This window comes from Pelophylax lessonae (genome assembly GCF_965119305.1).
Source record: "Pelophylax lessonae genome assembly, chromosome: 1".
In the NCBI taxonomy this organism is placed as follows: Eukaryota; Metazoa; Chordata; class Amphibia; order Anura; family Ranidae; genus Pelophylax; species Pelophylax lessonae.
In genome coordinates this window covers 327748820-327776262 of record NC_138768.1, presented here as the reverse complement: position 1 = coordinate 327776262, position 27443 = coordinate 327748820, and the positions used below count along the sequence as shown (strand labels likewise).

The 27443-nt window shown below is 39.5% G+C and overlaps 1 protein-coding gene across 1 annotated transcript; it reads left to right on the top strand.

The window, feature by feature from the left end:
• On the top strand, positions 1-26978 carry NRL (neural retina leucine zipper; the record flags this gene model as incomplete). Its single annotated transcript, XM_082274224.1, has 2 exons — positions 1-432; positions 26035-26978. The coding sequence occupies 2 exons, from the start codon at positions 1-3 to the stop codon at positions 26410-26412; spliced, it is 810 nt and encodes a 269-aa protein (XP_082130350.1). The 3' UTR covers positions 26413-26978.
• Between the last annotated feature and the right edge of the window lie 465 nt (positions 26979-27443).

The following is a 27443-nucleotide window of genomic DNA, read 5'->3' as shown; positions in this document are numbered from 1 at the left end:
ATGGCTCTGTCAGATCTTCCCAGCACCCCTTTGGCGCTTGAATACCTTAATGACTTTGACTTAATGAAGTTTGAGGTAAAGAGGGAGCCACCTGAGCCAAGGGCTACACGCTTAGCCCCTCCTCCATCTCTCGGCTCTACTCCATGCAGCTCAGTACCACCTTCACCTACCTTCAGTGACCCCTCTGAATCAGCAGGACCACCACGTCCAAGTCTAGAAGAGCTTTATTGGATGGCAGCATTACAGCAACAGATGGGTGGGGAGGGACTACCGCTAACCCCAGAAGATGCTGTGGAGGTGTTGATGGGTGGAGCTGCACCTTCTCTACAAGGGATGGAGGGAGGATACAGGACTGGGGGGCAACATCCTCACAATACCCATCCTGCTAGTTACTTGCTAAGTCCAGAAGATATGAATTCACAGCAGCATCAGGTGAGGAATCACGAAAGTGGTACTAAGAGGTCACATTTCTACATTTCTGAAGAAAATCCATATATCTCTGTGATAGCGCTGAGCAAATTACTGCTTAGGCCAAAACTTAACTTAACATACCTTGTTAGCCTATACTGCTACTGTCAATATAAAAGTAGAAGATCACTCCAAAATTACTCTAAGAACAATAAACAGCCATAAAACACACGTACCTTAATAAATGCATTTAACCTTTGTCTTCTGTCTGCAGTCTGTAAAGTGCTGGCCATTTGTCAGCGGTACCTAGGGTTGCCACTTCATCCTTTTAATCCAGGACACTTATTAATTGCACAGGTTCTGAGGTTAATATAATGCACATAAGGCACTAATGCCTCGTTTCGACTGAGCGGTACGGTTCGGTTTGGTACAGTTCAGTATGGTTCGGAACGGTGCACCTCGATCAGGCTTGTGTTTCCACCGCCAACAGTACCTCAACTCAACAGTACCTTAACCACTTTACCACCGGAGGATTTTCCTGCTTTACGTCCAGGCCACTTTTTGTGATTTGGAACTGTGCGACTTTAACTGACAATTGCGCGGTCATGCAACGCCGTACCCAAACAAAATTTACGTCCTTTTTTTCCTAAAAACAGAACTTTCTTTTGGTGGTATTTGATCACCTTGACGCTTTTCATTTTTTGTGATATTAATAAAAAAATGCGACAATTTTGAAGAAATAACAATATTTTTCTACTTTGACAGTTAAAAAATATCCAATATATTAAATATTTGTCATATATTTAGGCCAAAATGTATTTAGCTACATGACTTTGACAAAAAAATTCTCAATGATCGTATTTTTAACCGCTTTAAGACCGGAAGATTTTACCCCATTCCTGACCAGGCCATATTTTGCGATTCGGCACTGCATTATTTTAACGGACAATTGCATGGTCATGTGACACTGTACCCAAATTAAATTGATGTCCTTTTTTTCCCCACAAATAGAGCTTTCTTTTGGTGGTATTTGATCACCTGTGCGATTTTTACTTTTTGAGCTATAAACAAAAAAATAGCAACAATTTTGAAAAAATAACAATATTTTTCAATTTTTTTTATATGAAATCCCCCCCCCCCCCCAAAATTTAAAAATCTAAATTTTTTAACATTTTAGGCCAATTTGTTTTCTGCTACATATGTTTGGTAAAAAAAAATTGCAATAAGCGTATTTTGATTGGTTTGCGCAAAAGTTATCGCAGCTACTAACTACGGGAAATGTATGTCATTTTTATTGTTTTTTTTTTTAACTAGTAATGGCGGCAATCTGGTGGCGATCTGCAATTTTTTTTTGACTGCAACATTGCGGCAGACAGATCGGACCCCTAACTGACATTTTTGACACTTTTGGGGATACCAGTGAGACATTACTACAGTAATCAGTGCTATAAATAAGCACTGTTACTGTAAAAATGACACTGGCAGGGAAGGGGTTAACTTTTATTGGTGATCAAGGGGTTAATGTATGCCTGGTGCTTACTGACGTGTGTGGGGGAAGGGGACTTTGTGACACAGGCACAGATCGCAGGTTCAGCTATGCTGAATCCTGTAATCTGTCCCTGCCTGTCACTTAGGAGTTCCGCCCGCTTTTTTTACACAAGCGGGCGGATCTCCTCACTCGATCGCCGACAATCGGGGAAGAGCGGCGGTGATCACCACCTCTCCTCCCCTGGCCCGACTCCCGCTGTGTCTGAATACAGCGGGAGCGAGCCCCCGGCGGCGCGGGAGCGAGCCCCCCGCGGCGCGGGCGCCGCCCACAAAGGGAGGAGTCCAGTGACGTAGACCTACGTCGCTGGACGATATCGAACCACTTTGCCGCAGTACGCTCCATGTGAGCGGTCGGCAAGTGGTTAACAGTGTAGCTCCACCCTGTTGGTACAGTACTAATGTGCTTGGTACCCCAACGAAAGGATCCCAAAAAAGTGGTACAGTACGGTTCGGAATTAGGGTACCATTCACAACTTTTGACAATGGAAACGGCAAAAATTGCGTACCGTACTGAACCGAACCGTACCGCTCAGTGGAATTGAGGCATAAGTGAGTTTAATTACCACATTAATCAGCCACAGAACCTGTAAATTAATGTGTGTCCTGGTTTAAAGGGATGAGGTGGCAACCCTAGCGGCACCATGTAACCCATAGTGTTGCTCAGCCCCCCTTCCCATGCTATCAACTTCTTGTGATTGCAAAACCTGAGTGTAAAACTCTTACTGTGAGCTCTGATGCTGTAAAGATGTAGAAGTATAAGGGGGACTGAGTGACACCATGGGTTGCATAGTGTCACTGGTAAATAGCTGGAACTTTCTAATGCTGATTGCTGGACAGGTGCACTGAAGTCATACCTGGTGTTATGCCTTTATTAGGTGCTTGTGTTATATGGCTGCTTAATGATCTTTGAGAGATTCTAGGGTGAAGTTCCACTTTAACCACTCTGCAACCGCTCACAGTAATACTACTGCGGCAGAGTGGTTCGTTATCGGGACTCAAGTGTTGTTTGGATTGCCTTTGATGTGTAAGACATTGCTGCTGTTTATCACTCAGGTCACGGTGTGGTTATGCCCCAAGTAAGGACATGTGACACTGCTTGTTGCCACTGTATGAGACAGGATTTGTGAGTACAGTTATATCCATAAAGACGGATATGTCACTGATCACTTAATCTGCTAATACTAGGACTGAGACGGAATAGAGACAGACAGATGACGATAAACAGAAGTGAAACAATGGCTGATACAAAGAACATTCATCTGAAAAAAGATCATTCTGATGTCACAGAAAATGTAAATATGGACCAGAAATCCTCATGTATGAAAAAAAAATGATTTTACCCCTTTATTAAAGAGGAAGTAAACTTCCATTTAAAGTTTTACCTATACAGTAGGTAAGCCTATAATAAGGCTTACCTATAGTTCAGTGATGGTGAACCTTGACACCTCAGATGTTTTGGAACTACATTTCCCATGATGCTCATGCACTCTGCAGTGTAGTTTGGCATCATGGGAAATGTAGTTCCAAAACATCTGGGGTGCCAAGGTTCACCATCACTGCTATAGTTAGTGTAAATATCTCCTAAACATGCACCGTTTAGGAGATTTTGACTGTAGATGCAGCCAGTGAAATCACTGGCACATGCGTTCTGAAGGAACGGCCACCCGTGCCACAGCCCTGGGCCGTGACCAGCGGCTCCCACTCGCATGCACGGGAGTGACGTCATTGAGGCTCTGGCCAGTCACAGAGCCGGAGTCCGCAAACTCAGAAGGAAGACCTGGTGAAGATGGACGCCATCACCAGCGATACATTGCATCGCTGTAATGCTTTGTTTTGAGGTAAGTTTCACATACCTTCTAGATTGTAAGCTCTAACGAGCAGGGCCCTCTGATTCCTCCTGTATTGAATTGTAACTCTATTGTCTGCCCTCATGTTGTAAAGTGTTGCGTAAACTGTTGGCACTATATAAATTCTGAATATTAATAATGTGCTAGTATGTGATGCATAGTAGCACATTATGCCCTTGCCTTGCAGGCAAGAAAAAAAAGAAGAAAAGTGCAGCGCTTTTCGAACGTTTTAAGGCTAACCATTCACAAGCAGTTCTCTCATGCATGTTATCAGGCCATCCACATGTGGGTTGAATTTTGGCTGCTGAATCAGACAAAATTCAAGCTGTGGGTGGCCCTGTTGGCACCACCTGGATGGACAAATTTATTTGAAAAATCGAAGGAGCTGGGTGGAAAATGTCGCCTTCACTGTTCGGGTATCCAGATAGCTGCAGGTGCGATGGCTGTCAAAATACAATAGGCAACAGGGGAGATTTATCCATCCATGCTATTTGGCGTGGATGGGGGGGGGAATTGATTGATTTAAATTGTTCATTCCACAGGGCCGAGCAAGAGAAATCCAAACATGTATGGCTGGCCTTAAAGTGGTACTAAACTCATCGACAGTTTTAGAAACGGTTACATTCACGGCATGCTGTGAATGCTAACTGTCATATTTGCATGTGCCCTCAACCAAACTGTCAAGCCATCAAATGGCTGGTGTCATAACTGATCACTCCTGCAGCACCATGTTGAGGGCATGTGAATTGACGGTTTCCGGATCACAAGCGGGATTTAGGGAAAATGTGTCTGGATATCTTCATTCGCATGCAATCTGGTTCTGGGAATAGAGCCCTTTGTCAGATGCTGAAGCGTTAACCCACCTGACAGTGTATCACATTTCTCAGGCACTATTCCTTGCACCTATATGCCCGTGCACACTATTATAGGCTAGAGGCATTTTTCAAGCTTCAGCATTTAGGAGCAGAAAAAAAAATTGTTTTTGTAGCGTTTTTGGGAGCCTTTTCCTATTAGAAAAAAAAGTTTATTTTTATTTTTTTTAATTTGCAAATACTGTAAAAATACTTATAAAATGCTAGTTCTCCTAAACACTCCTAAAAGCTATTAAAATGCAAATACAAGCCGGCAAAAAAAATGATTTTATTATCATTTTTCATCCAGCATTTTTTGAGCTTATAAAAAAACGCTAGTGTAAATGGGAGACTTAAGCCCCATACACACGGGCTGAATATTGGGTGGTTTTGGCTGATTCAATAGAAACCAACCAACATTTGGCCCCTGTGTACAGCAGCCAGTCCGACAGAAGCCAACTGAACATCCAAAAAAGGTCTACCAATCAGCATCTGATTAGCACTCGCCCCCTATCAAAACACAATAACTCGGAGATCGCTGTACTAACATTGATTTGTTAGTACAGCCGCTCCTCCCGAGCTCTTCAGTTTTTTTTTTTTGTTCTTCTGATGTGTACCAGGCTTTATTGGGAAGATTTCTCATGCTGGTGCTCAGAGGTCTGCACACCTACTATGACCAATATGAGCGGGACCCACACTCCCTGACTTACCTTATATTTTATATTATGGAGAATTCAGCAGAATGAGCTGGAACCTGCTAAGGTGGCCAAGAACATCTTAAACTCCCAGGTGGGCAGGAACAGAGTCAAGCACTATGATCATTGGATCTCATTGTTGGCCAAAGCAGTACACCAGTAATAAGCATCCAATTCATTTGGGGGCGTGTTGAAAAGAGCTTCTGAAAATAAGATGCTAGTGAACTAGCTGCTGAAGCCTGTGTTTAAAGAACATATTACATTTGCCTCTTTTGAGTCCAGAATGATCTCATTTTAAGAAGTACATTTTAAGCCCTGATGAAGGAAGCCCTTCAGAATCTCCAAAACGCATTGGTTTACTTTTCAGGATTTTTTATGATGAAATAAACACACTTGGATTCTCAACTGTTGGTGTAATCCCCTTCTCTTTCTTATTTATTGAATTTTACCCAAAGTGCCCTCTAGAGATTATTTAATGCATGAAAGGTGCCTAACCAGAGCTACTCTATTTCAGACCATTGTCCATACTTAACACTGCAAATTCAATCTGACTTTGGATCCAGCACTTCTCACCTACATCATTCTAATATAAAAATCCAGAGGCTAACTCAGCCAACTTCATCTTTTCCATTTTAGTTATTACTGTTGGTCACTTTTTGGCATATTTTTCTTTTTTTGGGCGGGGGGGGGGGGGGGGATAACTAGGGAAAAATGGCACAGATATGTAATACAGATAAGGCAAACCCATCGCCTAGTGCACACATGCGAATGTAGGTGTACACATTGGGTGTGCACATGTTATTGCGCCACACGTGAGGTTTCACTGCGAACATCAGAACGAGAACAAAAGTTCTAGGGTAATTTTTTATGGTTACCTCTAAATTGGTAACCCTAAAGGCTTTTAAAGAGGTTGTATACCCCCCTGTGGTGTTTGTACCTTTAGGTAAGCCTATAACAAGGCTTACCTATAGGTAATTGTAAATATCTCCTAAACTTGCAGCTTATAGGAGATATTTACATTGCATGCAGCCGCTGACGTCATCGGCACATGCGCTCTGAAGGAATGGCCACCCGTGCCCTTTCTTTACAGCCCAGTGCCATGACCGGCGGCTCCCACGAGCATGCGCTGGAGTGACGTCATGGGGCTTCGGCCAGTAGCACATCTGGAGTCCACAGACCAGGAAGGAAAACGGGCGATGATGGATGCGGCTTCAAGCGGGGACGACGCGGGTTAGTTTGCAGATAAGTGTCACATAATGTGCTAGTATGCGTTGCATACTAGCACGTTATGCATTTACTTTGCAGGTAACAAAAAATAATTTTTTTTTTTTAGGCTTTACTTTCTCTTTAAGGCTCCTTTCACACACTCCGTCCGTTTTTCTCAGCGGGGGATCGAGCCGCCGATCCCCCGCTGAGCAGGAGGATGACAGCTGTGTCTCCGCGCTGTGTGCGGAGACACAGCTGTCAGTTCCCCATACATCTCTATGGGGGAAATCGGATGGGAACGGACCGTTTGTCCATTCCCATCCGATGCCATCCGATCCGATCCGCTGGACGGATGGAAAATAGGGTTTCCATCCGTCCAGATTTGACGGATCGGATCGGGTCGGATGTCAGCGGACATGTCTCTGCTGACATCCAATGCCCCATAGGAATGCATGGGGGGACCGACCGTTCAGATCCGCCAAAAAAACGGACAGGCGGAACTGAACGGTCCGCCTGTGTGAAAGGGGCCTAAAGCATTGCCTATGGACATTTTTGTCTCCCATAGTTGTACACTATTTCACAGGCGCATACAATTTTAAGGTTTGACATATTTAGTATCTATTTACTCAATGAAGACCTCACTTTTAACATTTTACCAAAAAAAATTTGTAGTATATTGTGTTTATATTCACCCACATTCATTTTACTGTATTTTCCCTGAAAATAAAAATGTAATAAACAGTTGCGCAAATATCATGCAACAAAAAAATATTGCAAATGCTAATATTTTATTCCACAGGGCCTCATAAAATATATAATTTTGAGGGGGGGGGGGGGGTTGTCGTTTTCTAGCAAAAAAGGCAGATTTTACATGTGTGCAAAAAATGTAAATTTGTTTCTGGAAGTAAAGTGGTTAAATGGTGCTTAGCTTTCTATGACTGCAAAATCTCTGCAATGGATTATGAGAAGATCAGTTTACACATCCTCCTTATTGTTTAAATAGATAGCCATATCTCTGGGGATTATCTGAACATGTGTATTTGTACTAATTTAAGAATCAATCTGGGATTATTGCACAATATTGAACTTAAAAAAAGAGATAAGGTTACCAATGCAGTGGCCAATTTTTTTATGGCAAATTACAAATTTGGGCATTGCTTGTGACATCTGTGTTGTGTATAGTTTAGCCCCAATGCTAGCAGTCAGCATTTCTAAACTTTTGAATTTCACTTTGTCAAAGGCACAGGTTTACCAGCATTTTGGGAAAATCTCCTCATATCAACAGCTGTAAAACACTTCAACTTGCACAAATTTGGGAGAAAACTTTGTATGAACGCTTATGACCAGCATTGTATTATTACCTAAAGGGGGTTTGTTTAAATAGGCAAGTTTAGGCAACAAATTAAACTAAGCAATTAACGATCAAGCACTTAATTTTTTGCTAATGTCAGAAAGTGAGCAATTTGTCTTTGACTGAGTTCTGTGTAGCAAGAGTTCAAACAGCTGCCTTAAAGTGGAGTTCCACCCATTTTAACAAGTTGAGATGTACGTAATCCCCTTTAAATATGCTTTTACCAATGCGAACATTTTTTTTTTTTTGTAAGGAAATACCGTTTTTCTTCTTTCTTCATCTGCTCTTCCGGGTCCTGCTGCCTTTCGGTGATTACGTCACTCGGCGATTCACAAGGGCTCCTGGGATATCGACGTAGTGTATCCCAGCAGCCCTTGCGAATCGCCTAATGACGAAATCTCGTGTTATTTCAAGTTCTCAGGGATGTATTGCATTCAGTCCGCGCTCCGCCCCCCTCTGCCCCACCTCCACCTTGCCTCCTCTCAGTGAGCTCTATGGGATATAATGCTTTCAGTCACTGAGAGGAGGAGGGGCGGAGCTCGTACTGAATACATCCCTGAGAACTGGAAATAACATGAGATTTCCTCATTAGGCGATTCGCAAGGGCTGCTGGAATACACTACGCCGATATCCCAGGAGCTCTTGCGAATCGCAGAGTGACGTAATCACCTATAGGCAGCAGGACCCGGAAGTGAAGATGAATAAAGAAGAAAAATGGTATTTCCTTACAAAAAAACAAAAAAATTGTTTGCATTGGTAAAAGCATATTTAAAGGGGTTACGTACATCTCAACTTGTTAAAATGGGTGGAACTCCACTTTAGGAAACCTATTACTACTGACTCTTTACTATATTAGGCTTGCCGTATGTGACAAACAGCCATGAGCTTACAGTGGGAAAGATGGATAGATGGTGTTGGGACCTTACAACAGTTTTCATGTCCACATGGTAGAGTAAAAGTGATGTAGAACATTTTAACACTGGCCTAGCAGCTCTCTCAAACAAAGGGCTTTCAAAGCCCTTTGGTTGGTTATTTTGATTGAACCGTTTATAGAAATCAACCTATTTTGAAATTTACCAATCTGGTGTGGCATTACCTTCTCACCTTTTTTTAAAAAAAGATGGTCTGGACTGAAGAACTACAGCAATATCTTGGTGAAAATCTGTAGCCCTAAGCAGGTAGTCTGTGCCTTTGTATGCATACCAAGGTCTTATTTCAAATGTTAATTGAAATGGGCTTTTAAGTTGGACATATTTAGGATGATCTTTCATTGAACATGACTAATTATTTTTTTATGTATTTATTTATTATATATGCATATAACCATCATTGTTGTTTGCCGCTTCTGGTAACAGAGTAAAAAAGTAGAGAGGTCTTCAAATATAGAGTAGAGGGCCTCCAAAACTGTTGGTGGAAAAAACTGGGACCTTTGCATGTTTGCCATCTAAGCTTGGTCAGAGTTTGATGGATTCACTGTGTATGAAAGCAAAAAAGCAAAAGCAAAGTTGGGACTTTAAATGAGGTGGGACCAGACCATAATAGACATATATGTAATGAAAGGGACACAGGATAATGTAAAATCGTATGTTTAATGGCAGTCTATAGACCAGATACTAATATAGCCAAATGTTCACTGAAACCGTGTAGCCCATAGTATTGGGGTACACCTAAATGAAACAAAGGTAAGTATACAAGGTCCAAGACAGAGGTACATGGTAATACATTATTATCCTGGTACATACAAATAGGTATATAGAGCATAAAACAGGGGTCATTAATGCACAGTATAACAACAATAACTTGTAAAAGCTGACATAGCCTGTGTTGAACTCAACGCGTTTCGTGAAAAAATATATCACTTCATCAGGCGGAGGCATGTTGCAAGGTCTAAAGAGAATATACATGAATAAGTAAAATGAAATAAAATAAAAATAAAAATAATAAACAAGTAGAACTACATAACCCTGTTGGGGGGGTAAAGCTTACACTGGGGTGGCGTGGAGTCCAGGGAATTGGTCTCACCCGGGAACTGAGGGGGCAAAGCCTGCGTGCGCCGCACAGTCATATCAATAAGTGCTAAGTAAAGTGAGATCCTCCAGAAGGGGTCGTAATATAGCCTCCACTGATAGAAAAGTATACATCTGTAGGAGGAATAAGGGTAATATAGGTATATGAGAATAATAATGAAATAATAATAATAATTGTTGTACAAGGGAGCTGTTAATGAGATCCAGAGGAGCCAAGGGAACAAGGAAAGTGTAGCCAGTGATGATTATAAGGTAATGCAGAGTGCCACCAAGTAATAAGGGAATATGTAAGTAAACCACTTATGGTGTAAAGAATAGTATATATCATAGTGGACCACCAGATAATGACGGGTGTGATAAAGAAAAAGTGTGAACAACTGAAATAATGATGAAAGGGATTCACTGTGTAACCAGCTTACTAATAGGCAGGACAGATGCAGAAGTGATACAGTGAGCAAAAATTAAGTCCAACGGCTGGTTGCCTTAGCAGACAGTAGAAAACAGTAGAGTTAAGGCTGATGAACAGGACAGATACAGAAACAGACATCTACAGTCCAAAACACAGGAGTGATCTTGTGTAGTGCACACAGACAGCAATCCAACAGAAACTGTCTCCTGGAATCTCCTCCATGCTCTTGAGACTGTGCTAGGAGACACGGCAAACTTTCTGGTGATGGCACGTATTGATGTGCCATCTTGAAGGAGTTGGACTGCCTGTGCAACCTCTATAGGGTCCAGGTATCGCCTCATGCTACCAGTGCTGACACTGATCCTAGCCAAATGCAAAACTAGTGAAAAACAGTCAGAAAAGATGAGTAGGGGAAATTAATGTCAATGGCCTCAACTTGTAAAACCATTCCTGTTTTGGAGGTCATCTCATTGTTGTCCATCTAGTGAACCTGTTGTTAATTTTATTAACACCAAAGCAGCTGAAACTGATTAATAACCACCTCTGCTACTTAACTGACCAGATCAATATCCCAGGATTTTAACTGACTTGATGCTATACTCTGATTAAAAAGTGTTTCCAATTTTTTTTGAGCAGTGTATGACAAAATGTCCACATTGGTTTGAAATAATCATGCAATGTGAGTGCTCTCATGGTGAATATTAAACAAAACCAGAAATAAAGTCCAACAGTGATATTCCAAAGTATGCAAAAAAATCTCCTTTGATCCTTTAGTGACAGAAACACCCGGTGCTCCCCTTTATAGATTAAACAGGCATAGAACAAGAACAAAGAGGCACACTAGTGCAAGGAACAAGATGTATGATCAGTAATGATCAAAGGAGGGAGTTAATGTATAAGAATAATGTGATCTTTACTGATTCCTACATCATAGTGTATGATAATAATACTTTTATAAACACATTTATGATGAAACCTATATAGTGTTATTAATAAAATTTATGATAAATTATGGTGATATACTAACCCGATTCCAAAAAAGTTGGGACACTGTACAAATTGTGAATAAAAACAGAATGCAATGATGTGGAAGTTTCAAATTTCAATATTTTATTTAGAATACAGCATAGATGACATATCAAATGTTTAAACTGAGAAAATGTATAAATTTAAGGGAAAAATAAGTTGATTTTAAATTTCATGGCATCAACACATCTCAAAAAAGTTGGGACAAAGCCATGTTTACCACTGTGTGGCATCCCCTCTTTTTTTTATAACAGTCTGCAAACGTCTGGGGACTGAGGAGACAAGTTGCTCAAGTTTATGAATAGGAATGTCGTCCTATTCTTGTCTAATACAGGCTTCTAGTTGCTCAACTGTCTTAGGTCTTCTTTGTCGCATCTTCCTCTTTATGATGCGCCAAATGCTTTCTATAGGTGAAAGATCTGGACTGCAGGCTGGCCATTTCAGTACCCTGATCCTTCTACGCAGCCATGATGTTGTAATTGATGCAGTATGTGGTCTGGCATTGTCATGTTGGAAAATGCAAGGTCTTCCCTGAAAGAGACGACGTCTGGATGGGAGCATATGTTGTTCTAGAACTTGGATATACCTTTCACCATTGATGGTGCCTTTCCAGATGTGTAAGCTGCCCATGCCACACACACTCATGCAACCCCATACCATCAGAGATGCAGGCATCTGAACTGAGCGCTGAGAACAACTTGGGTTGTCCTTGTCCTCTTTAGTCCGGATGACATGGCGTCCCAGTTTTCCAAAAAGAACTTAAAATTTTGATTAGTCTGACCACAGAACAGTTTTCCACTTTGCCACAATCCATTTTAAATGATCCTTGGTCCTGTAAGAATATTTAATAATAAATATCTCGCGCTCGTACTTAATTATATCAGAATATTTATACTGCTCTGAATATAGCAGTGTATTTATGGTTAATAAGCAAAGATCTGTGAAAAAGGAGAGTCTTCACCTATTGCCATAAATCAATGTCTTGAATTATTTTTAATTGATTAATTTCTTTTTAAAAGCATATACCAATCTTAGTGAGTACAGTCTACAGTATGGAATATATATAAAAATATTTATTCGCCAGACATGTAAACACAATATATGATCAAACAAGAAATGACACAAAAAGATAACTTCTACAGAAAAATACTAACTTCAAATAATCCATGCAATGTGATGTTTAGCTCAATAATGAAAGTGAAACAAAATGAAAGTGAAAGCAAAACGAAAGCAAGATTACCATTTCTGCCCAGGTATAGTATAAGCCATAAATTAATGTTCTATATAAACAGACTACAATGGTCTGCGAATCACAGGGCCCAAAGTCATTCCACTGCAGAAGGAATGAGAATAAGCCATGCAAAACGGAAGACTTAAAATTGCAAATAATGCACTTATTCTGATATTAATAAAAATGTATAAAAACAAAAATCAGCTTTTTAGAGAAAAATATACTATGGCTTATACGGCTGGGATTGTAATCGTATTACCCTTAAATATGCAATATAAAACATATAAGGAAAGAATAAACAATTGTTGAATAAAATCAAATAATACAGCAAGGCATAATTACCACACTTATGGCTGCTAGCTTCAAATCGTTACCAGAGTCCTAAGATGGATGCCTTTCTTAAGATGGTGGCTTCCCTTCAAGTTTCAGATGAATGATGGACCAGGAAGTATGTCTGGATGAGTCTATTGAAAAATGTAATAGCGTGTGTGGTGTAAGTGTGAGGTGTGCTGTCAGTAGTGTAATGTGTGTGTCTATCTCATATCTGGGTTGGTCTTTTATATGGTAAGAACAAAGAGCTATAAAAATTACCATAAGTAAAACCCAGAGGGATGAAACATTATCCCAATTGGTCGGAATATTCTATACCTAAACTAGTGAGGTCAGAGACACACCCCTTTTGATAATTAACCCCATACTTGGATAATAAAGTTAAATGATGATTTCTCTATATGCAAGATTAATCATATAACACATATAAAACTTTGTCTAGACTCCCAGCACATACATAAATGTCCACCTGTATCTCCATAATTCACCTGGGCAAGTAATGCCATTCCAATAATTATATTATTTAACACAATATAATATTTTTATATTGGAATATCTCAAATTATCTCAAGACTGCACCTGGTATTTCGCCTCCAGAGGGCAGTATCGTACCGTTCATTAGATTTTGTATTTAACATAATAATTACCACCATGTTATCTGATGACCTACTGACCTCCTAGCTAGTGAATAGCCATTACTTCTTTGACCATGTCTTACACTGTCAATTAGGATGTCTGGCCTGTAGGATTTACAACACCTTGAGCACTTAGACTAGACTTCTCTGAAATGAGGCAACTAGTGACGAGATACATATGTCCTTACACTTATTAGAAAAAGAATTCTAAGTAAGATTATTACTGAGAATATAAACCCAAAATGTGATACAATATTCCTAAATATATATGTATATGCCTTACATAATATAATAACATAATTATAGCTAATATCTTCTCACATATAATAATGTATCTATGAAAACGTATATGGTTCATCTTTAAATGTCTGCTAGAATATACTGGGGTATTGTCCATTGTTATATACTTATAGACAGACAGAGATATCCCCCCTTAACTTAGCGTCAGACTGACTAAGTTTTATCTGATCGAGATGTCAAAAGAAATCTTATTTACGATTACATAGAAATACAAAGATCTCTGTTGAAACCATAGACCCTTTGTAAGCCTGTGAGAGACATTTTGTTTAACAAGTATATATGAACTTTGTTTCACCCTGAAAACAAGATGGACGCCAGGCAGCACCATTCAGAATCTCTTATGCATAATATGAAATACATGGCTTTTAAAATCATTTTTCTTTTTACCTATTATTATTTGAATCAACCCCCCAATAGTCCCGACATATCCCCCCCTTTCTTCCCAGTAGACAAGTGAGCAACTTAGGCCTATCTGGAAAGAAAGCCTTTTAAGGAGTAGTAAAAAAAAAAATGTCTTGTTCTCTTTTTGTAAGAGAATAGTTCATATTGGGAATTGTTCATAACTCTTAAGTACAGCGGTAAAAAAAAAAAAAATTTGAAAAAAAAAATCAGTTCAAAATGTCAGTTCGTAGCGACTTTGCTTAGCGTTAGCTATGTCACAAACTGTTCCTTGTTAGTCTCTTTGAATTCTGATCTCCTGGTAAAGAAACACAAATGTTCCTTGAAATCTGCAACATCAGCTTGTACAGTCTTGATGGAGACAGAAATTAACTGCTGCAATGGCATTGGCAACTACCATTCAAAGCGCAGTAAAACAATGTTGGCAATCAGGAATCAGAGAAATCTGTTTGGACATTCAACCTTGGATGTTGGTTGGATAATGAATGGTTTCAGCATGGTCTAGAGTGTCATACACCCAGACTGAGGTTTGCTCACATGTGCAATGCACCATTCTCACATCTCCTTCAACTGAAAACAGGAGGTAGTGCGATTTCTCTCAATGGATTTCCTCGGATCAAATGCACAAAGATCTGTTGAAACAAATCTTCCTCTCCGTCAACAAGAATCTGGGGCGTCTCGCAGCTTGATTCTTGAAGAGGGATCCGATTCAATGAGGGGTTCCATCCAGAACTGGACTCTAAGGAGAGATGACCCATCCAATCGCTGTGTCTTTGGCAAACATCATCGTCTGTACCAATCAACGACCTGGCATGGAAGGTTAATCTCTTCCTATTGGATGAAACATATAGTATGAATATACATTCTTATCAATTGACATTTCAATGCGATGTTGGTACCCTAAGCTTTCTCAGAGTTCTCCTTTAATCCACCGTGTGATCAGTCCTTTATATGAGCACCACGGAAGGTGAGACTATATATGCAACCTTTCCTAGGGCGACTGACTTCTGGGGCTTATTAACATGGGGATGTATTTATCACCATGGAAACTACACATTGGACAATGATAAAATAATACAATATTTGGTTTAACATTTACCTACTACTTAGGGAAAAAAAAATATATCTCCCCCTATGGGGCATCAATGCAATTTATTGGAGGCAATAAAACTACCTGGCATTGAGGATTCCTTCTTGGTTACCGTATACAACCTTTAACCTCTTGACTGCATTACGTCATTAGGGTTTGATCCTCCTTGGTATCACCGTCATTGGCGATTTTTGAAAATGTGTCCGCTTTAAGCGACCTGTTTGAGTCAGAGGGATGAAGTGACCACTGAAAAATAGGAGGGTAGTTAGTATCTCACAACCAAGATCCCCTCTGGCAGGGATTTCAGGATCCTCAATGCTGTGACCTGGAATAAAATGGTGTTAGAACCTCTGTATCCTATACAGCTATTCAGTGTATCCCTTTGATTCCTGCCACTTGGGCATTTAAGGATTTTATGGCCCTTGGCTGGCCACAGGATTTGTTTCCTAAAAATGGCTTATTTTAGTTCTGGGCTGCAGTACCCAGAGTGAACCAAGTGATCAACTGATCAATTTGGCTTCTACTCTGCTGAAAACTTTTTTTAGAATTGGATTATTGGCTCCGCCTCCTGCGGTGCCTATGTCTCTCGGGATCAGACATATGGGAAAGATCCCCATCAGAACCAGTTACGCGGTTCTGGCATAAGGTCTGGGCCTTAATGTCACTTAATCTTCCCGAGGATTTTGGGGAACCTTAGGATGGGGCAAATCACTATTTATTTGTGGGTGTCCCCCCCCCCCTTGTTAATGGGATGTCCGGTGTCCTCCTTAAGGTATCCGGTGTCCCCTTGGGGCCTAGGTGGCATATCTTCTTTGCTAAACTTATTATTATTATGTACATGGGCAATGCATCAAAGCACAGGGATTTAAATCCCAGGTGGTTGTACTCAGCTCCTTCATTGAAGGGTATTAGGCACTTTTGAGTACAGACAAACAAAAAAAAATTAAATGGGGCTTTGGTGCTGTGTACATTTTAAATTGTAGATAACAGCTCTAGCAGCAGTAAGGTTTTTATGTGGGCTGCATTTTAATTGACATCCTGCAGGCACAACACAGACAGTTGTTTTCATAGGCCTCAAGATGATCAATAATGTTTAAGGACCACTTTCATAACAAAATCAGGACAGTACTCTTTTTAAAACTTTGTTAAAAAAAAAAACTGGAGGTGCATGGTGTCTTTTTAGGGGTGCTAGTCTTTTTGCAGTGACCTGATATGACTCATACCTATTTATGCATGGCTGCCCAATTTCTGCCCTCCTATATTAGGAATATGGCTGGGGTAGGACATGGACTCTTTGCCTGATTCCCCCCCTTGTCTGGGTCATAACCAACAGACTGGGAGTCATATCTGGGTCTATGAATAATTATTTAATATTTAAAAAGCAGGACTAATTAAGCATTACCCTTTTACATGGACACGATGACCTTATGGAACTCTGCTATGTATTTACTTATGAGTTCCTGTCATTATTTGAACAGTTACATTTTTATTATTTTTATTTAAATTTTTTTCAAAATTTTCCACCGCGGATTACTCGGCAACTTTTTGCTAGAAAAACATTTTTCCTTGCTCAAAACTTCCTAATTATTGCATTAATCATTTACATTTCACTTTCAAATGGTTACTTTCATTACAGTTTACTTGATAATACTTCTGCCACAGTTCTACTTTATTTTGCAGTTTCACGCTACAATCTCTTAACTGATGTGTCCCAATAGAGGTTACTTTCACCTGCCCAAGGAGGTTCCTAATCTCATTCTCTCATTTATTTGGAGTTGAGATTGAAACTTTACTAAACTCCTTTTTGCTGAGCCTTCTGGTGCAGTTCCTCATAAAGATACAGTAAGATTGGCCATGACCAAAAAGTATGTGATCACACTTCCCGATGTCTTTTGGTGTTAGATAAGCTTATTGGTGAGTTCATACATACAGGTTGTCCTCTACCCATGTCAGATGCCCTTTATTTGGCCCGACTTCTGAGGATTTTGATATATGACTCTAACCAGCATTTACATATTCCACCATTTCAGACTCAGAGAGGTGTTTCCACACATTTTTGATCCTTGCCAAATCCACTGGGGTTGTGGCATTACCACTAGGGACTCACACCTTGCCAGAGTTGGCAGCGTGAACATTACCTGCTGTAGACATTTGTAAGGCATTTCTATCACATTCACAATTAAAAAAAAAAATTCCCAAAAAAAAAAAATTTTTTTTTTTTTTTTTTTTAAGTTATTGATTATGTCACCTGATCAATATTTATGATTGGCATATGTAAGAAATCAATAATTATCTCAGCAGTGCCTCCAATTATATGTAAGAATATTTAATAATAAATATCTCGCGCTCGTACTTAATTATATCAGAATATTTATACTGCTCTGAATATAGCAGTGTATTTATGGTTAATAAGCAAAGATCTGTGAAAAAGGAGAGTCTTCACCTATTGCCATAAATCAATGTCTTGAATTCTTTTTAATTGATTAATTTCTTTTTAAAAGCATATACCAATCTTAGTGAGTACAGTCTACAGTATGGAATATATATAAAAATATTTATTCGCCAGACATGTAAACACAATATATGATCAAACAAGAAATGACACAAAAAGATAACTTCTACAGAAAAATACTAACTTCAAATAATCCATGCAATGTGATGTTTAGCTCAATAATGAAAGTGAAACAAAATGAAAGTGAAAGCAAAACGAAAGCAAGATTACCATTTCTGCCCAGGTATAGTATAAGCCATAAATTAATGTTCTATATAAACAGACTACAATGGTCTGCGAATCACAGGGCCCAAAGTCATTCCACTGCAGAAGGAATGAGAATAAGCCATGCAAAACGGAAGACTTAAAATTGCAAATAATGCACTTATTCTGATATTAATAAAAATGTATAAAAACAAAAATCAGCTTTTTAGAGAAAAATATACTATGGCTTATACGGCTGGGATTGTAATCGTATTACCCTTAAATATGCAATATAAAACATATAAGGAAAGAATAAACAATTGTTGAATAAAATCAAATAATACAGCAAGGCATAATTACCACACTTATGGCTGCTAGCTTCAAATCGTTACCAGAGTCCTAAGATGGATGCCTTTCTTAAGATGGTGGCTTCCCTTCAAGTTTCAGATGAATGATGGACCAGGAAGTATGTCTGGATGAGTCTATTGAAAAATGTAATAGCGTGTGTGGTGTAAGTGTGAGGTGTGCTGTCAGTAGTGTAATGTGTGTGTCTATCTCATATCTGGGTTGGTCTTTTATATGGTAAGAACAAAGAGCTATAAAAATTACCATAAGTAAAACCCAGAGGGATGAAACATTATCCCAATTGGTCGGGATATTCTATACCTAAACTAGTGAGGTCAGAGACACACCCCTTTTGATAATTAACCCCATACTTGGATAATAAAGTTAAATGATGATTTCTCTATATGCAAGATTAATCATATAACACATATAAAACTTTGTCTAGACTCCCAGCACATACATAAATGTCCACCTGTATCTCCATAATTCACCTGGGCAAGTAATGCCATTCCAATAATTATATTATTTAACACAATATAATATTTTTATATTGGAATATCTCAAATTATCTCAAGACTGCACCTGGTATTTCGCCTCCAGAGGGCAGTATCGTACCGTTCATTAGATTTTGTATTTAACATAATAATTACCACCATGTTATCTGATGACCTACTGACCTCCTAGCTAGTGAATAGCCATTACTTCTTTGACCATGTCTTACACTGTCAATTAGGATGTCTGGCCTGTAGGATTTACAACACCTTGAGCACTTAGACTAGACTTCTCTGAAATGAGGCAACTAGTGACGAGATACATATGTCCTTACACTTATTAGAAAAAGAATTCTAAGTAAGATTATTACTGAGAATATAAACCCAAAATGTGATACAATATTCCTAAATATATATGTATATGCCTTACATAATATAATAACATAATTATAGCTAATATCTTCTCACATATAATAATGTATCTATGAAAACGTATATGGTTCATCTTTAAATGTCTGCTAGAATATACTGGGGTATTGTCCATTGTTATATACTTATAGACAGACAGAGATATCCCCCCTTAACTTAGCGTCAGACTGACTAAGTTTTATCTGATCGAGATGTCAAAAGAAATCTTATTTACGATTACATAGAAATACAAAGATCTCTGTTGAAACCATAGACCCTTTGTAAGCCTGTGAGAGACATTTTGTTTAACAAGTATATATGAACTTTGTTTCACCCTGAAAACAAGATGGACGCCAGGCAGCACCATTCAGAATCTCTTATGCATAATATGAAATACATGGCTTTTAAAATCATTTTTCTTTTTACCTATTATTATTTGAATCAACCCCCCAATAGTCCCAACAGTCCAGAGAAAACGCCTGAGCTTCTGGATCATGTTTAGATATGACTTCTTTTTTGGCCTATAGAGTTTTAGCCGGCAACGGCGAATGGCACGGTGGATTGTGTTCACCGACAATGTTTTCTGAAAGTATTCCTGAGCCCATGTTGTGATTTCCATTACAGTAGCATTCCTTTATGTAATGCAGTGCCGTCTAAGGGCCCGAAGATCACCGACATCCAGTATGGTTTTCCGGCTTTGACCCTTAAGCACAGAGATTTTTCCAGATTCTCTGAATCTTTGTATGATATTATGCACTGTAGATGATGATAACTTCAAACTCTTTGCAATTTTTCTCTGAGAAAATCCTTTCTGATATTGCTCCACCATTTTTCGCCGCAGCATTGGGGGAATTGGTGATCCTCTGCCCATCTTGACATCTGAGAGACACTGCCACTCTGAGAGGCTTTTTTTATACCCAATCATGTTGCCAATTGACCTAATAAGTTGCAAATTGGTCCTCCAGCTATTCCTTATAAGTACATTTAACTTTTCCGGCCTCTTATTGCTACCTGTCCCAACATTTTTGGAATGTGTAGCTCTCATGAAATCCAAAATGAGCCAATATTTGGCATGACATTTCAAAATGTCTCACTTTCAACATCTGATATGTTATCTATATTATATTGTGAATAAAATATAAGTTTATGAGATTTGTAAATTAGTCCATTCCTTTTTTACTCACAATTTGTACAGTGCCCCAACTTTTTTGGAATTGGGTTTGTATATACATATCCTAATGTATTTTCTATAATAATAAGTGAAGCTAAAATGGCGCTTGTGAGTTTATTAAAAACATGTATTCAACCAAGATGTTATCAGGAGAATTCCACCATGGGCAAGTTGCCATGTACCTATGTGCCATTCCTTAAATGTGTGCTGTGTGATAAGATGGCTTATAAAAGAAAGATCTGAGATCCATAAGATCAGAGCATACTGGGTGGCTTCATATAGGTGTGCTCTCAGGTAGCTACATAATAAACCTTTTCTTTGGAACTCTCTCAGTCTGGAGGTTGAATTAATTTCAAGTATCCCAAGGTTTGAGGAATTCGAGTTAAATTCAAAATTCACCTATTACCAGAGCAATAGACCTAGCAAGGTCGGAAATCGCCTTAGTGAGCTTCACCTCTCACTATAGTTTTGGGCTACCTCAGCTTTTCAAGCCACCTCTCAGATGACAGATGACTTCAGGAGTTTCAGACCAGATGTTTCAAAATACCAATGAGAAGAAGGGTAACTCAATGCGAACATCTAGTTACATATATATAAGGGTTTATTAAAATTCTATTTACAGCAACAAAGATAAAAACAAGCATTGGAAACAAACGATCTGTCTTAAACCCTCCACAGGCGTATTGACGTCACCGCTTTTTTATTGCCTTGCCTGATGTATGTTTCGTTGTAACAGACTTCTTCTGTGAGGCAGTGGGACTTTCACTGTATATAGCAGGGATCCTAAAAACTACGGCCCTCCAGCTGTTGCGGAACTACACATCCCATGAGGCATTGTAAAACTCTGACATTCACAGACAGGACTAGGCATGATGGGAATTGTAGTTCTAGAACAACTGGAGTGCCATAGTTTGAAGACCCCTGGTATATAGTGTAGGCCAATACAGTGGCATTCTGCATCCTCAGTGGCCCTTCACATTTTACCAAGCTGGACAGATGTAAGTTGGCAATAAAGATAAACCATGGAACACTTTCAAGGGCAATTATAGCAGTCACCTTTAATTCATATGGTTTAAAGTAAAATAAACAAATATGTTATATTACCTACTCCGTACAATGGTATAGCACAAAGCAGTATCTTAAATTCTCTTCTGGAGTCCCCCGACGATGCTCTCTGCTCCTTTTCTTCTCTGGGTGCCTCCTTAGGAAGCCTGGCGCTGAGGGGGCACCGGTACAGGGGCGCTCCTGAGCCGGGCTGTGTGCATTCATAGCTCCCTCCTCACAGTATTTGACTGACAACAGCAATGGGTCAATGGCTCTCACTGCCCTCAGAGACTCCTGGGAATCCAGGAAAAGAGAAGCAGCACAGCTATATACGGGAGAGAGCTGGATCGAGAGAGATAAGTGTTTAGAGAGAGCTGGGGGGGTGAGGGGGGCTGGCACAGGCATTGGAAGGTTTTTTTTACCTTAATGCAAAGGCTGCCTTAAGGTAAAACTCTCTTTTTAAAAAACTGCTTAAGCACCCATTGAAGTGTTATAGTTTGTCCAGCCCCGGGACAGTCATTTTTGCTGGACAGCTTGGTTTGCATGTAAATGTGGTGGAAAAAAAAAAATATAGGGGTGGCAAAGAAATGGGAATTTATATATTGAAGTCTATCATTACTTGTGGAAGCTGAATTCATTTACCAGAGTACAATATTTTTGTGATAGTGGTCCTAAATCATGCACACAGTAGCTTGAAAACCAAAAACAACAAATCACACTGGTAATTCCTCATTCCTGTCATTGATGATAAAACTGTGACAATTCCACAAAGAAACCAAACTGCTGGGTATGAATCATCATGTTATTCTGCCAAACCTCAGGCTTTCTAAATAGTGCAATATCATGGCAATACTAAAAATATTTATAGAACACTTTATAGCCAAACATGAATTGAAAGCTATATTAAAAGATATGTTGACATTTTATAAAATCTGAGACACAAAAATGACATTTTGGTCTGTGAATCTGTATAAAATACCTTATCATATACACGGCAAACATTGGTTTAAAATAGGCCAGCTTACCTGTGCTATGGTTTACAGGTCTGTCTCTGGAAAATAAAAGGTGATCTTTACTTTAGGCTAGTATCCAGCCCAACATTGAGACCATTTGGTAGGTGCAGTTAGCTTCCTTGCAACTAGATGGCTATGTTGCCATTATAGGATGGCAAGGGGAAAGTTGTAATTAGTTGTTAGCTCCTCCTTTAGCGATGTCATGGGTGTAGTTAGTGCCCATAATAATGCCAGTCTGGGAGGGCCCCAGGTACACAGGGCATGGGAGTCAGATACCCCAGAGCTGATGTAGTCTCCTACGGTGTTGAACTAAAAGGACCTTTGCAGAGATGAAGACCCCAGGCTAAGTAAAACAGAACATGAGCGGAATTGCTGTAGTCACCTTGTCTCCCCTGACCATTTTCTGCAGGTCCTGCAGTGGGGTGTATAATGTCCTGGAGGCCTGGATGAAAACCTCTGATGTGAGTAACTGTGGAGCTTGGGAATGAATATGCCATCTGAGAGCATACCTGGCTAGGCAAAGCAATGGAAAGGACATTGGGAAGAGACTGGTATAATAAAGTAACCATCTTGATTCCTTGACCCTCAGCTGCGGGTACTGTGACTTGGTGATGGAAGCCTAATGCTGGGGACTCAGTATACAATAGGTAGGATGGAAATGAAGGTGTGAAGGAAAGATGGCTTAAAGATGTGTACCCATGCTCTACACTGAAATGACTACTACAGAATGTCGAACTTTGCATGTGGAGTTCCGCGCCAAAGATTCTGCTAATATGTCATATATAATATGTCGTGGGAAAGTTATAGTAAAGTGTTAAAAATGCATTTGTGTGTGGACATTCTTTATTTTCAAATATTAAGTCCTCTAGCTGGGGATGTCGTGAATGAGCCTCAGACCAGGAGTATGACACAATATGCACAATATGGTGAAGTGTTTCTCAACAGCAGGTGGGTGGTTGTCCTATGTGAGAAGAAGCGGGGTGGGGACTTGCACAGTTTGGCACCAACACTTGCACAACCATTACATCCGTGTCCTTGTAACTAATTTGGAGAAAGAGGGCAGTTGCAAGAAAGAATTATATAGGTTATTAATGTAAAGTATACAGTAGCACTCTGTAGGCTAGCCTTTTAAGAAGTATCAATTTTTAATAGTATGCAGTTCCCAATAAGACAAAGTACATGTAGTACTCTGTCTTATCTTCCTGGGTGCCCTGTAACAAAAGCTACGGTGCCAGAAAGGGTGCCCTCCTCAGGGCATGGCTGCCTCACATCACAGCTTACATAGAGATGACAGCTTTGCTAGTAAGCACCTGTCTCTAGCTCCCAGCACTTGCCCAAAGCAAGCACCAGCAAGAGAAATGCAAAGGGAGAGGAGGTTGACACACTTCATGTTCCTCTACATTCCTCTTTTGAGGCTTGCCTCAGCAAAGTGCTGGGAGCTAGAGACAGGTGTTCATTAGCAAATCACCAATATCCTTGCTTGCTGTGGTGTCAGGAGGCTGTGCACCAAGGGGTGGCACCCCTTCCGACATAAGAGATAGCGTTGCAGGGTACCTAGGATGATGGGGCAAAGTACTACATGTACTTTGCCCCATTTTAAACTGAATACTGTAAGAAAAGTAATACTTATTTAAAGCTGAATAGTAAGAGCTGTGAAAACGTGAAACTCGCTCAATAATTAGTTCTGGCCAGCTCAGTAGACTGTTTTAGGAAAGAGCTGGATGCATTCTTAAATGCACAAAATGAAACTGGATAAAAATATTTAGAGGTAATAACACCAGGGGCAATTGATCCCGGGAATATCTGATTACCTCCTGGGGAATCAGAAAGGAATTTTTTTTCCCCCACTGGAGCTAATTGGACCATGCTTTATTGTTTGTTTGTTTTTTGCCTTCCTCTGAATCAACTATGGGTTTAGGAAAGTATACTGTATATGGAGGTTTTCTATTTGTGTTTTTTTTTCAATAGGTTGAACTAGATGGACTTGTTTCTTTTTTTCAACCTGACAAACTATGTAACCATGTAACTAACTATATTTTCTACTACTTTTTTTTTTTTTTTTAATCAGAAAAAACCTTATTGAGAATGGCACAAATCAGAAGTACATTGTACAAAAGGTATAAGAATCACTTCAAATAAATATACAGCCATAAAGGATCTCAGAATACAATGCTTTCCAGTACAAAATGAACATAATAGAAAAAGAAAAAAACAAAGAGCAACAATGCCATTCCATATCCAACTTGAATAAAATACAGAAAAATAATAAAATTAAACCAAACACAGTTGCTGCTATCATCCCAGCTGCCATAAACTCACCACTACCTACATAAGCAAGCGATTTAAGACAAGTTGAGGGGGAGCCACTGCAGGGTAAGCCTACCAGGAACCCCATATGCTTTCAAATTTCAAGGGTGTTTTCCTGTTATAATAAGTGTGTTTTTCACGCACCAAGATAGAACAGAGTGGATCCACTGCGCACCAGTGGGGGGGCTGGAAGACATCCATAATCTAGCAATAAGCTTTTTAGCCAAATACAACAGTCTGAGCAAAGCTAAAAAAATATGTGGATGATAAAGAGTCTCATCCAAGCCACCCAGCATACACACCAATGGATCCAACTGAAGCTGAACCTGATGTACTCTATTTGTAGTGGATACTACAAAGCGCCAATATCGTACCAATTTGGGGCATTTCCATAGCATATGAATGAAATCACCAGTATGCAATTTGCATTTGGGACACAGGGGCGAAGAACGTCTGCCCCATGCGTGAAGTTGTCTCGGGGTTCTATATGTACGATGTAGCACAAACAGATGGGATAGTTTATTACTAGCTGATACAGAGACCAGGGGGCCTGCCTCAAGGATTTGTTCCCATCGATCACCGTGTATTTTCTACTACTTTATGAATATTACATAAACCTACAATATTGTGGCTTGACAAACTGATGTGTACGAATGGTCAAATGATTAAAGAGCATATAATGTCTTGTAACACATTTTTCAAAAGTGATACTACATAAGTAATTTTTCAGTCAGATCAGCTAATTTACATAAAGTACAGATAAAATGTAGCATTCATATATATTATCTATTGTGTATGTTCAATAAGCATTAAAGCTGGCCTATGCTTTAGATCCATGAATTGATTTGTGTGGAGTAAGACATTCCTCTCTCATTAGGTTTGTACACATATGTGTGTGACCTCATCTGATAGATCCAAGCAACTGTCTCTTGAACCCTTCTTCTCAACCATGTACCTGGCAATCGACATGGTTCTTTGAATATTGAAGAAATAAAAGCTAATCATAACACACATGGATTTTCTAGCCTAACCGTTCGATAGATAAGTAGACACTAATCAGGCATGTCAGCAATTTATGCCATTTTAGACCTACCCTAGGCCATATTTAGCCTTATATGGAGCCATACATGTTTAAGGTAACCCATGAAGCTTCAAAGAAGTATGTTATTTTCTAGGAGCTAAACACCTCTCTTGTCTTATATTACAGCTGTCTCCCCTATCTGAACGTTTCTCTGATGAACAACTGGTTGGAATGTCAGTGCGGGAGTTAAATCGCCAGCTCCGTGGTTTCAGTAAAGAAGAAGCTTTGCGGCTAAAACAACGCAGACGCACTTTGAAAAACAGAGGGTATGCCCAGTCCTGTCGGTACAAGCGGGTACAGCAGCGCCATGTCCTGGAGACCGAGAAGTGTCAGCTGTCTCGCCAGCTACAGCAACTTCAACAGGAAGTGGTTCGGGTGACCAGAGAGAGGGATGGCTGGAGAGCTCGATATGAGAAACTGCTGAATGCTACAGGAGGGGGCACTGGGGCGGATGTGCTGGGTACCGGGGGAGACACGGGGTCTGGAGCTGAGCTCTTCCTGTGATTCTCCAATGAAAAGACTAAAAACCCAACTCTGAAGGTGTTACTATCTTTCAGGAGACTGGCCTATCCCTGAAAATCTGATTCCTATTATGAAAAGCCCCTAATGTGCATCATGGAGGCCCTGAAAAGATTCACTGCCCCTCCATTTTTTTTTTCAGAACAGAATAAACACGTCATTGTTTTGAATTCAACTTGATATACATGTACCTTTCAATAGTTTAATATCCCCCTAATATTTCATTAAACCAATATGATAATGACATTTCCTATGCTATGCTCTGTGTGTTCTCTGTACCAGAGCAGGAATTTATGAAGACCTTAACCTTCAAAAAGCATTTTATTCAATCTCTAGAGAACATACCTCTTCAAAACTCAACTCTTTATCTAAGGCTGTACGTGGTATTTATTGCCTTCCTTGATCCTTACTGCATGTAAAAGCTCTTGAAGCATCTGCTGTACCCAAAACATTTTCAAATTTTGCTTGTCGGCATATTGGAAAACCAAAAAAGCTGAGAGATGTAAAAGGAAAAATTGTCTTGCTGATGATCAATGGGAAGCATTCCTTAGACAAAGCGTCTTTGTCTGAACACATCTACAGTTCAGCTCTCTATGGGCAATAAGCAAAACAGGAACATATCCCATTGGCAAAGTGGATTCTTCAAAAGTCTGTATAGACATAAGGGGCAAAGAATGTAATACTTACCTACTATTTACAAAGTTGAATTTACTGCCATGCAACCCAGATTGCCAAACCATAACTTTAATTACTGAGACAATTGAGTACTGTCCGTGATACTTTTTTTATTTGCACTAATATACAATTTTTCAGGACAAGCTTTCGGGGTATGTCCCCTTCATCAAGATCCAAGCAGTACTGATTCACAAATTGTTTAGCAGAATGGTAAAAAAACACAAAATCTCTAAGCCAAAGGAAAAAAAAAAGAGAAAACCAAACAAACATAAACAAATTTAACTGGCAACCATATATGTTTGTTTATGTTTGTTTGGTTTTCTCTTTTTTTTTTCCTTTGG